The 17590-nt window shown below is 43.3% G+C and overlaps 1 protein-coding gene across 1 annotated transcript in view; it reads left to right on the top strand.

Annotated features, from left to right (window-relative positions):
* The first annotated feature begins 631 nt into the window (after positions 1–631).
* RTF1 (RTF1 homolog, Paf1/RNA polymerase II complex component) overlaps positions 632–17590 on the top strand; it is a 45655-nt gene continuing 28696 nt past the window's right edge. Inside the window, exons 1-2 of the mRNA XM_036843780.1 lie at positions 632–829; positions 14708–14818. Of these exons, the coding sequence (XP_036699675.1) occupies positions 632–829; positions 14708–14818 (309 nt within the window). The remainder of the gene's footprint in view (positions 830–14707; positions 14819–17590) is intronic.

Below are 17590 nucleotides of genomic sequence, written 5' to 3'. Positions count from 1 at the left end.
AGTTCACACTTCCGAAGAGTTTATTAGGTCTGAATCATTTGGCCGCTGGGTCCCTCCTCAGCCTCATCCCCACACACCATACCCTCTGTTCGGCCATAATGAACTTTCAGTTCCCTGAGCCCAACTTTTTCTATTATCGCTAGGTCTCTGACCAAGAGGTTCTTTGCTTGCAACACCCTTCCCGCTACTCTTTTTTTGGGTAAATCAGATGCATCCTCCACGTTCCAGCTCAGTTGTCACTCGCACAGCCCAGGTAGGAAGGCTTCACCCCACGACAGGTGCCCTCAGCGTGGTCCAGCCGATTTGTGTCTCCCAGGCGGACGGCCCTGACGGTGCCCTCGACACTCCACCAGTGTCGGACAGTTGAAAGGCTCCTTAGAGCGGACCCAGATGCTTGCCGCTCCAGTCCACGACAGGTAGGCAGCACATGAAGCTTCAGCCACACAGCAGAGACACACCCAAGTCTTCCAGCGGGCAGCGCCGGTTACGGAACGGCGGTTCAGAGCCCGGAACCCAACCCGGTGCCCCCGCCTCCCACGCTGCGTCGGGGGCGGGGAGGGGCGGGGCTCTGGGCGCCGGCGAACGGCGTGCGACGAGCAGGGGGCGGGGCCAGGGGCGGAGCGGAGCGCGCATGCGCGGTCGCCTTTGTGTGGGTCGAGCAGCGGCGGCGGCGGCGGCAGTGGCGGTCCCACTGGCAGGCGGGCAAGAGGGGAGTCCGGGCGGCGTCCGGCGTGGGAGCCGGGGGACCACGATGGTAAAGAAGCGGAAAGGCCGCGTTGTGATCGACTCAGACACGGAAGACAGCGGCAGCGACGAGAACCTGGATCAGGTGAGGGCAGGCCGCGGAGGCGCGGGCCAGCGGAGCGGGAGAGCTGAGTCCCGGCCACGGTAGTCGGGAGCCGGTCGGGCCCCGGGCCTCCTGGCTGGAGCGCCCGGCCTGCCTTGTGTCCTGAACGCCCGCTGCCGCCCCTTTCTGCTCTCCCCACAGTGCCCGCGGCCCGTGGAGTCTGGCCGGGGCCTGGAGACAGAGCCCCGAGGACTTGGCGCCTTGGGCGGGGAGGCGGGGCAGGGGCCAGGCTGGTGGGCCTCGGGCTCGGGGGACTGGAGGGGTCCTTGGTCTGCCAGGGCCAGATCGGGGCGGCAGGCTGCAGGTCAGGCGATCCGGGCACGGAGAGATAGGAAGTATCGCCCGCCAACCCGGGAGACTGGGAGGTTTTGGAGGAGGTGCAAGGGTGATCGTGGGGCGGTGGGGGGGAGGGAGGCCGAGAAGGTACAAGCTCTGGAAGATGAAGTTTTTCAGACAAGGGTGTGAACAGAGAGGAGGGGAACCTCTGTCGTGCTTGGCGAGGAATACGTAGCTGTGGGCACGAATCTATTTGGCAGCTAGGGTCGTTTGTGTTTGAGAAGGGTCTCTGTTGAGATGTCAGACCCAAGACAGCTCATGGGAGGAGGAAAGAGGGCATAAGTGGAGAAATATCTAGGGCGTCATGGAGAGAGTGTGGCGGGGCCTCTTGGCCCTTTTCATGCAGCATCCCAGAATTCTTTCTACTTGAAAGATGTACAAGAGACATTGAAACTAACTTTTGGTCTCACTGTCTTGGGGTTGCTTGAACTGTTATATACTCTAGAAAATACTGTAGGGAGGAAGCTGTCCTTTGTAGCAGTGCTCCAGTGATACCAGAAGATACAAAGAGGGTTTTTCCCCACATTTTGTGAACAAATGATATAAAGAAAGGATATACAAGAGATAATAGTTCTATAAGTTGAGTAGAGAGAGTACTGAACTTAGAATCTGGAATTTTTGAGTTCTAGGCTGGGCTATGCTGTTTTCTAACTATGTATCTTGGACCATAACAGTAAAGTCTAGATAAAACATCAGCCTTGTGTATCTGATTGAGTTATTATAAAGGATTAAGTATTTGTAAGAATTAATGTTGGGGGCTTCCCTGGTGGCGCAGTGGTTAAGAATCCGCCTGCCAATGCAGGGGACAGGGGTTCAATCCCTGGTCCGGGAAGATCCCGCATGTCACCTAGCAACGAAGCCCATGCGCCACAACTACTGAGCCTGCGCTCTAGAGCCCGCGAGCCACAACTACTGAAGCCCGCGCGCCTAGAGCCCATGCTCCGCAACAAGAGAAGCCACCGCAATGAGAAGCCCGCGCACCGTAACGAAGAATAGCCGCTGCTCGCCGGAACTAGAGAAAGCCCGCGCACAGCAACGAAGACCCAACACAGCCAAAAATCAATATATAAAATAAATAAATTTATTTTTTAAAAAAAGAATTAATGTTGGTACAAGCACTTAGAAACTAAAGCATTTCTATAAATTACTTCTTGGGAGTCCTTTGTATTAGGTCAGAGGTCTCAGAAATTAAATATTAGGGCATGAAAGAGGAGGACTTTAAGAAAGAGGGACTGAAGATGTGTTGAAGAAAAGAGGGCTGTTTTGAAAATGGTGTTATGGAGGTGGGAGGTGGGGAGTAGTGGGGCCTGTGGAGAAGTATCAAAGGGATAGACACCTTGTTATGGGATAGGAAGTAAAAGGTAAATTGAAAATGTTCTCACCCGAAAGACTCCTGAAATTTATGAAAATATTTTTTAAAATTGTTTTTTAAATTAATTTATTTATTATTTATTTATTTTTGGCTGCGTTGGGTCTTTGTTGCTGTGCGCGGGCTTTTCTCTAGTTGCGGCGAGCGGGAGCTACTCTTTGTTGCGGTGTGTGGGTTTCTTATCACGGTGGCTTCTCTTTGTTGGGGAGCCCGGGCTCTAGGCATGCCGGCTTCAGCAGTTGTGGCTTGCGGGCTCTAGAGCACAGGCTCAGTAGTTGTGGTGCATGGGCTGAGCTGCTCTGCAGCATGTGGGATCTTCCCAGAACAGGGCTGGAACCCGTGTCCCCTGCATTGGCAGGCAGATTCTTAACCACTGCACCACCAGGGAAGTCCTAAAAAATATATCCTTGACTGTAAAAGTTTGTTGATAATTTTAGACTGCCACTTAGGAGGATTAGAACTTTTTTTAAAAAACTATTTTCTAATCTAGAAATATAGATATTTCTGATGATAACATCAGCTACCATTTACATAGGGCCTGGGATGAACCAGTCACCTCAATTAAGTGCTTTATTTATATTGTCAGGTTTTCAAATTATGGTGAAGTTGGTACCATTTTCCCCATTTTATTTATTTATTTTTTAAATTTATTTTTGGCCGCGTTGGGTCTGTTGCTGCATGCGGGCTTTCTCTAGTTGCGGCGAGCAGGGGCTACTCTTTGTTGTGGTGTGTGGACTTCTCATTGCAATGGCTTCTCTTGTTGCGGAGCACGGGCTCTAGGCGCGCGGGCTTCAGTAGTTGCGGCACGTGGGCTCAGTAGTTGTGGCTGGCGGGCTCTAGAGCACAGGCTCAGTAGTTGTGGCACATAGGCTCAGTAGTTGTGGCACATGGGCTTAGTTGCTCTGCAGCATGTGGGATCTTCCTGGGCCAGGGATCAAACCCGTGTCCCCTGCATCTGCGGGCGGATTCTTTTTTTTTTTTTTTTTTTTTTAATTAATTAATTTATTGGCTGCGTTGGGTCTTCGTTGCTGCGCGCGGGCTTTCTCTAGTTGTGGCGAGTGGGGGCTACTCTTCGTTGCAGTGCACGGGCTTCTCATTGCAGTGGTTTCTCTTGTTGCGGAGCACGGGCTCTAGGCACGCAGGCTTCAGTAGTTGTGGCATGTGAGCTCAGTATTTGTGGCTTGCGGGCTCTAGAGCTAGGACTCAGTAGTTGTGGCACACAGGCTTTGTTGCTCCGCGGCATGTGGGATCTTCCTGGACCAGGGCTCGAACCCATGTCTCCTGCATCGGCAGGCGGATTCTTAACCACTGCGCCACCAGGGAAGCCCCTTCCCCATTTTAGATATGAGGAAAATGGAGGTTGAAGATGTAACTTATCTAAATTCACACAACTTGTTAGTGGCATTTCAACCCAAATCTGTACAACTACAAGGCCTATACTCTTTCCACTATACCAACTTAATCTGTTTTTAATATTGCAAAATGAAAATGATGTGTCATAGCCATTTTCTGTGTTGCTAGAATTCATCTTTGTAAAGTATATTGAATAGTTTACAGAAAATTGATATATCAGTTTAAAAAATTATTTGGGGGACTTCCTTGGTGAAGCACTCTTAAGTCACCTGTTCTGATGATGCATGAACTAAGCTGTAAATTATTCTGTCTTTGGTGATTTTCCACAGAAGTTTGACATATGAAATGAGTTGAGAGCTTCCTTTTGTAGTAGAGAGATTTTTCTGATCCACAGAAAGCTTTTCCAAAGTGGGAACTGGAGGGATTGCAACTTTAAACCAAACTTTATCTATTTGTAAAAAGAAACTAGCATAACATTTGTAAGTAATACCTAATGCATTTTAACAGCAATTTCAACTTCCTTCTTTTCAACTACTCATTGGTGTTCTTTTATCAGATGGGAACCAGATCAAAATTCCCTTTTCCTGCGCATCCTAACAGGCACTAGTGCCTTCTCTATATGTTCAGCACTGTGCGAGGCTCTCAGAGGAATCAGAAAGATCTATGCTCTCTAGAAGTTCTCCCAGAGATCTTTAGCAGAAGTTCAAAGTCAGCCTAGTTTTGGGGTCTTTAGGACTCCTCTGAACAAAATTAATGCATTCTGGGCCTTTCCTCACCAAGATGCCTTGGACTGCTCCATCTAGTTCTGGGTCTTCGTTGGGGGGTATAACATTGTATTTGCTGTCTAGTGGAAAAGAACAGACCACGACAAATCTCGGAGTGTCAAGTGTGAGAGTGGAGCACAGTTAATAAGGAGATCCTTTGTCTCTGAGTTTTCCAGGTGGGAATCTAAGCCATTATGTCAGAAATATTACCTCCAAATTAGTCCTTAGCCTTCTACGTTGGTTTTTCCTGGTGGTGAGAGGAGGAACATGTGTGTCAGAAACTGCTTGGGTTGCTTGTTTAAGATGTACTTTGCAGGGGCTCCCATCCCAGACCTACTGAATGAGACTCTCTGGGGACTCTCTCCTCTGCATTTTTACCAGGTACAGCCCAGGTACTTATTTGTGTTAAACACTGAGACCACTGTCTGTATGCAAGTTAATCTTTTAGTAAGACACTGTAAGTAGTTTGGGAGAGAAATAGCTTCCTGTCTCAGCCATAGTGTGTGCACATACAACCAAAAGAACTTAACAGAGATGTTCAAAGTGGCAAAGCTGCTGGTTTTTCTAAATCCCTGAAGCTGTTTGAATTGTTGGGATGATTTTTTTTTTTGAGGCCTGTTTCTTTTTTCCCTTCCTTCTTCTTGGTGGGAAGAGGTATGTAGTAACTGAATTGGAGTCCTTTAAAATTTGTTTTAACTTTCAAAGGTTTTAAAAACTCAGACCTTTGAGAATATGAAGGATTTATTTTAACATATGACCTGATAGTGACCTTATTTTTTTATGTTGGCCACACCGTTTCTTCGCAAATCATGGAGATACTTGCTTTTGGTGCTTCTTGGAAAAAAATAACAGAATTTGAGCCAAACCTAGGCTTTTTTACCCCACCACGTACCTCCATGGAGATAACGTGTGCACTCTTTATGGAATAATATCTATGCAGTGGGTCCTATAACATGAAAAGCATCCAAGATAATAAAGGAATCAGAGTTGTCTATTCAGATCAATACAACTCAGTATTTATGAAAACTTTACTCTGCCGTTTCCAAGGGAAAAAAAGCTACATACTGGGATGCTTTATTTCATAATTTCCATCCTTATTTAAAATGGGGATTGTGTTGTCCTGTCCTCTTTTTCTCTGCTCGTTCTACTTGAAGTAACCATAAATTAAAAATTTTTTGAAACAATAGGCCCCTAAGTATTTTCTAGGAGTTATTTTTAGACATTATGTGTTAAAAATAGCATTGTTATAAAGCATCCTTCCATAAACCTTCCCCATAAAAGGTGGGAAATTTAAAAGTTGTGCTTCTCACCTAAGTGTCCATCGACAGATAAATGGATAAAGAAGATGTGGCACATATATACAATGGAATATTACTCAGCCATAAAAAGAAACGAAATTGAGTTATTTGTAGTGAGATGGATGGACCTAGAGACTGTCATCTAAAAAAAAATGGTTCTGAAGAACCTAGGGGCAGGACAGGAATAAAGACGCAGATGTAGAGAATGGACTTGAGGACACGGGGAGGGGGAAGGGTAAGTTGGGACAAAGGGAGAGAGTGGCATGAACATATATACACTACCAAATGTAAAATAGATAGCTAGTGGGAAGCAGCAGCATAGCACAGGGAGATCAGCTCGGTGCTTTGTGACCACCTAGAGGGGTGGGATACGGAGGGTGGGAGGGAGACGCAAGAGGGAGGAGATATGGGGATATATGTGTATGTATAGCTGATTCACTTTGTTATAAAGCAGAAACTAACACACCATTATAGAGCAATTATACTCCAATAAAGATGTTAAAAAATAAATAAATAAATAAATAAAAGTTGTGCTTCTCATTGATAAAGTCTTTTTACATTAGAGCAGAGTTTGAAGTCTAGGATGAACTTGTGAGAAGTGTTGGGGTTAACTTGTGAAGTTTTGAATTTGTGTCATAATGTTGCATCTAGCCTGATGTAACTCATCTGCCAATTTCACTTGATTTTCTTTTAGAAGTAGTGCAGGGAAAATTGAGTCCCATGGGAGCTTTAACAGAGAGGCTTTCAGGAAAAATTCAAAACCTATCTTTCAACACTGGTTCTCTTGGTGTACTTATTTGCTCCCTAGACCGTAAGTTCCCCAAGGGCAAAGATTGTTTTTTTGTATTTTAAAATCTTTCAACAAATGTGTTAGACGGTGTGAGGCAATAGGGCTATTGGGTGAACAAAATCGAAGCAGTTCCTACCTTCAAGGAGCTTAGGGGATAGGGGCAAAGGGAGGGACAGGGGCAGGCATTGCTCAGAGAGTCATTTCCTTACACTTGCGTTACAGGCTATGAAGGAAGAGCAAGGATGCTGTGAGAGTTTGACCAGGGACTCTATGATCGCCTGATGGGAGTGACATTTAAACTGAGATCTGGAATATGGGTTAGGGATAAGGAGATAGGAGACTGAAGAGTACAGGGACATGTGAGTGTTCATGGTTGAGGGACCAAAATGTACAAAAGCATTGAGGCAGGAAGGACCTAGCACCCTCATGAAACTGAAAGAAGCAGAGTGACGGGGACATCACTAGTTGGAGGGAGAGTGGTACAGATGAAGCTACAGAAGTAGTCTGTTTGGACCCTTTGAGGATGGAAAAGCCAGTTTAGTGAGTCACAACCAGTGTTAAAAATAACGAAATTGAATCAAATAGAAAAAAAAAATCATATGTCAGACCTAGTAAAGATAAGTATTGTTTCATAAAACTTGTGTTTCACAATATGCATGTATGTATATACTGGGTCATAAGGTATAATTTATCTTTCTGTGGGCTGGGGTTAAAAAGATGTTTTAAGCCACTGGCAGGTCCAGGTTGGCAATAGTAAGGGCTGTGGACTTTATTCTGAGGGTAATGAGAAACCACTGAAGGATTTTAAGCTGAAAGAGGTGTTCCAACTTGTCTTTTGAAAAGTTTTCCCAGGCTGCTACGTGGAGAGTAATCTGGAGAAGGGACAATAGTTAGATGGCAGATAGAGGAGTCCAGGTGAGAGATGATGGAGAGCATAAGTTCCACTAGAATGGAAGCTCCAAGAGGGCAAGGCTGTTTGTTCAATGTAATATCCCTGCATCTAGAACAGTGCCTGGCCTGCAGCATATACCTTGTCAGTATTTGTTGAATGAATGCCTGACTTGGACTGTTGTAGTTATAGAGACGACAGAAAGTAGATTAATTGGACATAATATTCATGCCATAAAACTGAGAGGATTTGATGACTGATTGGATGTTGGGGGTGAGGAAGAGGAGATTCTGGCATGAGGTGGGGAACCCTGGAGGAAGATCAGGTTTAAAGGTGAAGAGCATGTGTTCAGTCTTGTATGTGTAGAGATTAAAGTTGTCTATGAGATACTCAAGTGGAGACATTTAAGTTCGTAGTTGAAAATAATGCCTGCTTGACACAGAGTAGACAATTAATAAATCTTTGTTGAATAAGCAAATGCTGCTTGGCATATCCATGGTAGAAAGTTAGATTCTAACTTTTCTGATTATAGTAGTATTACTTAGAGGTAAAGGGACACTGTCAGATTGGGAGTTCTTGCTTTAGCCCCTCTGCTGTAATACTGATACCTCTTCTATAAGGCATGGAAATGTGCATTAGTTACAAAGTGTATTAGAAGAGGGAACCAAATAGGAACAAGTAACAGTAGTAGAATTTTTAAAAAAATTTTAATGTACCTTTTATTTTGAATGTGTTGAAAACTGGTTTTATTTTATCAATTCTATGACATTGTGGACATTTATATAACTCAGTATTTTATCTATAATTATTATCACTTTGCTAGAAATTGGAAAGGGAAGTTGCCACATTTCATGCCAGTCATGTGAAATGTCACTTTGGAATTACTACTTCAGAAGGGTTTTCATGTGTATGTTCATTGTTTTGGTTTGGTTTGTGTTTTTTTAGTGATAAAAATAGTACATGCTTGTTGAAACAGTTCCAGCAAAACAAAAATACCTCCCTGTTCCACAAACGTATATGCACGCAATGGCTCTGTTCCTTACTCCTGAAAAATAACCAGTGTCCACTGTTGGAATGATGTTCTTCAATCAACAATTTTGATATGAAAGAAAGAATAGAAAATAATGTCTCAGATTTAAACCTCTATGAATTACTACTCTTTTCTTAGCATCTCTCAAGTCCTCCCACTTCTCTCTGTCCCTGTGGCTTCTTACCTTGTCCAGGTCACCATGCACTCTGATGACCCTGTTGTGGACTCCTCTCTGCACTTCCTCCCTGGCCCTGTAGTCTGTTCCTCTGTCAGTCAGAGTGCTATTTTAAAAACCCTCAGGGGATGGTTACTTCCCTGCTTAAAACTATTTGATGGCTCCCCACTGCCTTCAAATAAAATTCATTTTCCTGATCCTGCTGTATAAACCTGGGAATGATGTGGTTTCTTCTTACCTTTAACCTGCCTCATTCCATCACCCCCCCCCACCCCCTGTCCCCTTGCCTATGAAGCTCTAGTCACCCTGGTTCCCTTTTAGTTCTTTGGTTAAGCCAAGCTATTGCCAATTTCAGGGCCTTATCTATTCGTTATTTTTATATATAAATTTATTTATTTATGTATTTATTTTTGGCTGTGTTGGGTCTTTGTTGCTGCATGAGGGCTTTCTCTAGTTGCGGCGAGCGAGAGCTACTCTTCCTTGCGGTGCGTGGGCTTCTGATTGTGGTGGCTTCTCTTGTGGAGCATGGGCTCTAGGTGCGCGGGCTTCAGTAGCAGCATGCGGGATCAGTAGTTGTGGCTCGTGGGCTTAGTTGCTCCACGGCATGTGGGATCTTCCCGGACCAGGGATTGAACCCGTGTCTCCTGCATTGGCAGGCAGACTCTTAACCACTAGGGAAGTCCAGGGCCTTATCTATTCTATCTGAAGACTTCTATCCAGAAGACTGCACCCCTGTGTCTTCCCCCCAAGTTTCTAGTCTCAGCCTAAATACCATTACCTCAGAGAAGCCTTCCCCCAATCACCCTATTGCAGATAGTTTCCCCACTCACTTGATTCACTTCCTTCTTAGCACTTATCACTAGATATACTTGTTTCTTTACCTGTTTATTGTCTGTCTCCCTCACTTGATTTTTTTTTTTTTTAAATATTTATTTATTTATTTATTTTTTGGTTGTGTTGGGTCTTCGTTTCTGTGCGAGGGCTTTCTCCAGTTGCGGCGAGCGGGGGCCACTCTTCATCGCGGTGCGCAGGCCTCTCACTATCGCGGCCTCTCTTGTTGCGGAGCACAGGCTCCAGACGCGCAAGCTCAGTAGTTGTGGCTCACGGGCCCAGTTGCTCCACGGCACGTGGGATCTTCCCAGACCAGGGCTCGAACCCGTGTCCCCTGCATTGGCAGGCAGATTCTCAACCACTGCGCCACCAGGGAAGCCCCCTCACTTGATTTTATTTATTTATTTTTAAATTTTTATTGGAGTATAATTGATTTACAATGTGTTAGTATCGGGTTAGTACAGCAAAGTGAATCAGTTATACATACACCCCCTCACTTGATTTTAAATTCCGTGAGGTCAAGGACTATGTATCTCTTCTTCCTGACTGTCTACCCACAGCTTGGTATATAGTAGGTGCTGGTAGCAGGGGAACTATCTGTCCCGCTTGCCAGGAACTGAGTTTCCCAGAATTCGGGACTTTCAGTGCTAAAACCAGGACAGTCCTAAGCAAACCAAGATGTTTGGTCACCCTAGATGGTAGTAATCACTTGCATTAGTTGTATTTGTGGAATGAATACGTGAAAAAGAGCTCAGCATGCTAATTAGCTATAAAAAACCTCTGAGGTTTATCCATTTGGGCTTTTATTCTCCTTTTCTGGGGTGCAGAATCTGTATCCCACTTTTGTGTGATCATGGGAGGTTTGATTAAAGAGATGAGATTTAATTTCCTTTAAGTAAGTAATTTCCTTTAAATAAGTTGCTTTATTACAGATTGATCCCGACATGGCATTGCAAAAAGTACACTGTGAATGATGGGGTGGGGGAATTAAATCCTAAGGTTTATGAGTCTTCACATATTGATGGATTAGGATTCTAATTTTAACCAGAATAATACTATTTTAATAAATACTACCTTAGTGCAATTAGACTTGCTTTATTTTAGGGTCTCAGTTTTGGCTGTCTAGTTTATTGTTAAATATGGTTTTCAAGCAATGTTAATGAAACTGCTCTAGAAGCCAGATGTGGCATCCTACACAGTCATACCTATAGTGTGTTGGGCATTGGCATTACTCTCAGCAGATCTTTAGTTCAGCTTAAGTTTGATAAACCATGTGGGCACCCCACACAGCCATTCCATCCTAGAGCAATGCTGAGATAAGTAGGGGAGGTTTTCACTAGATGTGATGAAATACAGGGAGGATGGTGAGAGAGAACCACTGGACACACAGAAATGTCATCTCAACCAGTGTGGCACAGTGAAGCGGGCTAGCAGGAGAGAGCTGCAGATGGACCTACCCCTGTGCATGAAGCAGTTTTAGATTGGCTTTTTTGAGTATTGGTGTTGGATAAATCAACCCCTACAGGTAACAAATCTGATGATCTCTTCATGTGTGGAGTGTTGGCAAGACCTTTCTGTTGCACATTAGTGTGTCCAGCTGTATTTATGAGCCCTCAGAATATAAAGGACTTGGGCTTCCTTGGTGGCACAGTGGTTAAGAATCCGCCTGCCAATGCAGGGGACACGGGTTTGAGCCCTGGTCCGGGAAGGTCCCACATGCCGTGGAGCAACTAAGCCCGTGCGCCACAGCTACTGAGGCTGCGTTCTAGAGCCCGCGAGCCGCAACTACTGAAGCCCACGTGCCTAGAGCCCATGCTGCGCAACAAGAGAAGCCACTGCAATGAGAAGCCTGTGCACCGCAAAGAAGAGCAGCCCCTGCTTGCCGCAGCTAGAGAAAGGTCACTGCAACAACGAAGACCCAATGCAGCCAAAAATAATAGATAAATAAAATAAATAAATTTATTTAGAAAAAAGAAAGAATATAAAGGACTTAACTGTGAAGAGTAGCCTTGCAATGAGTTCCCCCAGTAACTTCCTATACAATTCTCAGCTTGTGGAAAGGGTATCTTTCACACTTTTTAAGAAGAAGGTATTTGCTGTCTCTGTACTATTGTTAATATGGTATTTAATGTAGTAGAAGAAGGACTGTGCCTATCAGATGCAGTTGTTTGCTGATGGAGAGACATTTGTTAGGTTTTTAGTATAGAGTGGAATCTCTTTAACAGGAAGGCGATACTAACACGTTAACACTTCAGTTACAGTAACTTTTTTTTTTTTAATTTGATGGAGGTTTTATTAAATCTGTGAGAGCCTTAAAAAGACATTTTTTTAAATTTATTTATTTATTTTATTTTTGGCTGTGTTGGGTCTTCGTTTCTGTGCGAGGGCTTTCTCTAGTTGCGGCAAGCAGGGGCTACTCTTCATCGCGGTGCGTGGGCCTCTCACTATCGCGGCCTCTCTTGTTGCGGAGCACAGGCTCCAGACGCGCAGGCTCAGTAGTTGTGGCTCACGGGCCCAGTTGCTCCGCCGCATGTGGGATCTTCCCAGACCAGGGCTCGAACCCGTGTCCCCTGCATTGGCAGGCAGACTCTCAACCACTGCGCCACCAGGGAAGCCCTAGTTACAGTAACTTTTAGTGGATATCTACTGCTTGTAATATATCTACTGCTTGTTTCAGGAAAGGATTTGATTGCTAGCATATCCAAATCCCTGTTATAATGAGTTGGTATTAAAACAGAATTCTAGTGCATTTGTGAACCTCAAAGGGTCAGGAAGTACACTACTTACCAGAAGTCTTTCCTAATTTTTATAAATTTGCATGAAGGTAATGTGGAAAAGAGATAATAGTAAAGGCCATACACAAATTACCATATAGCCCAGCAGTACCACTCCTAGGTATTTATCCAAGTGAAATAAAAACTAATGTTTACACAAAAACCTGTACATGAACAAATAATTGCCCCAAGATGGAAACAACCCAAATGTTTTTCAACTGGCAGATGGATAAAGTGTGGTGTATCCACACAATGGAATACTACTTTGCAATAAAAAGAAACAAACTGCTGATACCTGTCCAATCTAAATGCATTATACTAACTGAGGAAACCAGATTCAAAAGACTACACACTATATGATTCCATTTATGTGGTATTTTACAATAGGCAGATCTGTAGGGACAGAAAACAGGTATGTGATTGCCAGGGGATGGAGGGAGAGATATGAAGAGCACTTACTTCCTGAAAAGGCTTCATTCAGATCATAAACACTCTACTTTTTCATACCAAAATGGTAACTCCTATTGACCAGTGCAAATTACAGCAAAATTTGGGGGGATGATGGAACTGTCCTATATCTTGATTGTGTGAGTGGGTCAACTGTATGTATTTGTCAAACTCATAGAACCATCCATAAGAAAGGATAAAAGGTACTGTATGTAAATTACACCCTCAAGTTTTTAAAAGACTGTAAACACACAAACATTGCTGTAATTTGCATTTGGTCAATAGGAGTTACCATTTTGGTGTGGAAAAAGTAGAGTGTTCTTATGATCTGAAGTCTTTTCAGGAAGTTAGTATGCTAGCTCTGTCTAAAGAAATGAGAAGAGTAACATTTCGTTACTGCTTATGAAGAAGAGATGGTGTCAGCTGTTAATCTGAGAAGGTCATTTTCTCATTCTGGCCAAGGAGGGTATACTCCTAAAATAGAAAGAGCCTGGAAGAAGAAAACATATTTTATAGCAGTCTGTTTTTAAAAAATTTGTCTTGGCACTTAACCTATAATTGTATAGCACCAACATCATCAAGGAATAATACTACTAGTATTTATTAGTTATATTTTTCTCTCTTTTGGCCCAAGGGGAAAATGTAAACCATGATTGAAATAGGAGCTAGGATTTTATCTGCCCTAGTTTGAATCCTGGTTCTCTCCTGTACTAGCTGTATTACCTTGGGTGAGTTACTTAACCTCTCCTGCTCCTTAGTTTCTCTATCTTTAAATGGGGAGATAACGATACTTACCTTAAGGCGGTTGTGAAGATTAAATGTTAGATGCTTAGAAAAGTACCTGGCATCTAGTAAGTACAATATAATTTTGGGCTCGTATTGATATTAGCAGAAAGCAAGAGAGTAAGTATCCTTTTTTTGTGTTTTTGAGTGACTGGACTGAGTTGGGGAGAAGTAACAGGAGAGGGAAACCATGTGAGAGAGCAAATCCTGGTTGTAGCCATGTCTTACTAAATGGCGTATCTCTTCTCCTTTAAGCTCCCTTAAATCACCAGGACAAGGCAGAGGTGGTGAATGGGAATATTTGGGTTGTCAAATTAGGATTCCCATGTAGAGGCCAGCATACTTACTGCTTGACCCTGGGTTCAGCACCAGAAATATACTTTTTTTTTTTTTTCCTGGTTTAGGCATCCAAAGTTAAAAATGACCTCAGAAATTTGTAGTTTGTCAGCTTATTCAGAACAGCCCCACAAATGCCAATTTTACCATGAATTATAGATAATAAGAGGGTGCTCAGAGTATTAGCTATACCAATAAGAACAGGGAGCAAATTACCTTTGTAGACATGGTTCTTATCGTATCAATTGCTGAGAATCAGTACTTCTGTAACTTACAGAGGAAATTCGGGGGTAGCCTCCAGTTTAGTTTTCTAGTCACCTTTCCATTTCAGACATACATTTCCCATTAAGAGTGAGGGAACAGATTTTTTTTGGCCGTGCCGTGCAGCTTGTGGGATCCTCGACCAGGGATCAGGGACCAGGGATCGAACCCGGGCCCCCTACAGTGAAAGATCAGAGTCCTAACCACTGAACAGCCAGGGAATTCCCGGGACAGACTTTGAAAGCATTTCTTTAGCACTTAGGAGTGCTGGCAGTCGGTCTGTTCATGTGACCAAAGTTCCCATGATGTCCTTCGATTGAAACCACAAAGAAGTAGAAGAGATCTAGAGAAGGTGGGCATTTTATTATTTTTGGATATATTTTCTCTGTGAACAAAACTCACATGGCTACTTTTGCCCTCTCAGGAGCTCTTGTCCCTGGCAAAGCGGAAACGAAGTGACTCTGAAGAGAAGGAGCCGCCTGTTAGTCAGCCTGCAGCCTCCTCAGACTCGGAGACGTCTAACAGTGATGATGAGGTGGGTGTGGAGGGCTAGGCCTCTGGGACTAATGAGTGTTTGAGGGTCCTGAGTTGGTGACTCCTGGCAGCCTCTTTTCCTTAAACTGAGACCTTCCTGCCTAAGATCTGTGAGAACTTCTTGGGGAAAGAAAATTGTGTATGGAAAGCTCTCGCATTGTGATGTTCTTTGTACTGCTAGTTACCTAGTGGGTACCTCTGCAGTGCATTCGTGGCCATTTTTAGTCTTTTATTTTCAGCCCTTTTGCAGAGGGAGCACAACTTGTTAGTCACCATCTCTTTTATTTTTTGTCACCTTTTTATTCCCACTTTTATGTTAGAAAAGAAAGTCTATCAGTAATGCCTGATAACGTATTAGTGGGAAATACTTTAGCAAGATAAGAAGCTTTCTTTGGGTAGATGGAATCAACATCCCTCAGAGTAGTGGCATTAGCTTTTAATGAGAAACGTCCAGCTGTTCATTGTTTAAGCCAAGGTGACTTTCCCAAACTGCTGTCCACCACCAAACAAGGCCCTGAAAGATCCAGAACTTTAATGGAAGAGAGAGATTAGGGGAAAGGTCTTTGAAGCACTCCTACATGTCCCTCATTTGATTTAAAATACTTTTTTTCCCTGAGTAATTTCCTGGGGGGAGGCCGGATATCATCTCTCTGTTTAATCTCTTACCCTGCAGTCTAGGAAAATATTTTTAACAGTGTACTAACAGTATTTTGTTTTAAAGTTCCTCTAAAGTAAAAAATGCTTTTTATTATAATGAAATTTAGTTAACAGCTAGAACAGTATTTACCAGTGCCCTGCATATGCAAATTAGGAACAATTGCATTCTGATTGACTGTACTGATATTCTCTTAATCTTAAATAATTCAACAGACCTAAAAGTGCTTTGATAGCAAGAGGTAGTGAATGTGCAAGTTTTATTCTTTTGTTTCGTTTATTTTTCACGGAGGTACTATAATCCCTCTAAAATTGATAAAGTAACCCAATCTGCTTAGAAAAACAGTGGATTCTATGAAGTAATTTGCTTTGTTTTGTTTTTCTATTTAAAAAAAATGCAAAGATAATACAGGAAAATCTTGAAATAATTCCCTTTCCCACTATTCCTACATCAACTTCTTTCATTTTACATGTTTCAGAAGTCAGCTGCTGTGGGATATTAAGTTTGAATCTGTGTTGTGTTTGGAATACCCTGTAACATGTTTATTGTCTTTGTACTTCCTTGAGATACAATCAATAACTATCCTTTGAAGCATTTTGTTTTCCATATTCCTGTCATTAAATCACTCCTAAGTATGCAGTTGCTGTAGGGATTCCCTTCATCCTTTTGAGCTGCTTCTACCAGAAGGTCAACGTATGTATCAACTGCACAGCATTAGAGGAGCCCAAAACTTGTGCTAGGGTAGATCCAGCGTCCGTAAAAATATTTACAGCTTAGGATTCCCTTTGTCACTCGCAGCTACTTAACCAAGTCTGAGAGTCTTCACCTTAGAATGCTACCAGCTACTTATGTACTTATTGGAGAAAAAGCTGACAGGCAAGCTGTACCCTGTCTAGTGGGGATTGAGATTGAGAGTTTGCGTAACTTTCCCCCCAAGGTTCTTAGCTCTTGCTGCTGCCTCCAAGTCCCAGCCCCCTGGCCCACTGGCTTCTGGCAGCTCTACTCTAGTCCCTCCTCACCCTGCACTGGGAATAGCAGTCTCTATATCATGGCCATTCTGAAAAGAGCCTGTTTTTTGGTCTGCATTATCACTTTCTGGCCCAGGCTACTAGCTTAAGCACAGAGCACCCCAAAGTTAGGGTAAATACTTCATTATTTTGGACAATTAAGAAAATCCTTTTTTTAAAAATCCTACCAACCACTAGAGAACTCAGTGGTATTGTAAACTCAGATTTATGGCTGCCATAGAGATATTTTAGAGTGGGTAGGGGACTTCTGAGAGATCCTTAGAACAGTGTTTGAGACAGAGGCTCTTGTTATTTTTCCTCTCTCATAATGAATATTCATACATCTTTGTAGGTGAAACCCATATACTGAAATAATTTGCTATGTTTTCTAGTTTCTGCTATGGCTTTAATATCCTTATTACCTACGAACTAACCTTTTAGAAATTTGGTTGTTAAAATGGCAGTTCTCAGTCAGATGGAGCCTGCTTGTACTAGAAGCTACTCTGGAGTTTTTTCAAATACACCTCCCAACCCTTTTCCCCTCCCACATGACTCTTGTTTATTGTCATTAATGATGATGAACACAGGTAGAAAGAAGTATGTTGTTCTCCTCAGATTTGCTAGGACAGAAAACTAGTCAGGAACAACTGATTTAGGAGGTTAATGGCTAGTTTGTTTTAAGGAGAGACATGCACTGACTTTAGAGCAAGAAGATACCTAGCTAATCGATGGGGGTGGGGAGGGGGACACAGAGAAGTTATGAAAGTTTCCTATCCAGAAAAAAGTGGGTACATTGGTTATTAAGTATAAGGCTCAATTAGGGGGAATTCCTTGGTGGTCCAGTGGTTAGGACTCTGCGCTTTCATTGCCAAGGGCCCCGGTTCAATCCTTGGTCAGGGAACTAACATCCACAAGCTGTGCGGCATGGCAAAAAAAAAAAAAGCTTCAATTAAGGAGAGAATAGTAGATATCTTGTGTATTATTATTTTTTTTAATTATTTATTCATTTATTTATCTATTTATTTATGGCTGTGTTGGGTCTTCGTCTCTGTGCAAGGGCTTTCCCCAGCTGCGGCAAGCGGGGGCCACTCTTCATCGCGGTGCGCGGGCC

Source organism: Balaenoptera musculus, chromosome 2, assembly GCF_009873245.2.
Source record: "Balaenoptera musculus isolate JJ_BM4_2016_0621 chromosome 2, mBalMus1.pri.v3, whole genome shotgun sequence".
NCBI lineage: Eukaryota > Metazoa > Chordata > Mammalia > Artiodactyla > Balaenopteridae > Balaenoptera > Balaenoptera musculus.
Note: the sequence above shows the minus strand (reverse complement) of the source record. Positions and strands in the feature narration are given on the sequence as shown.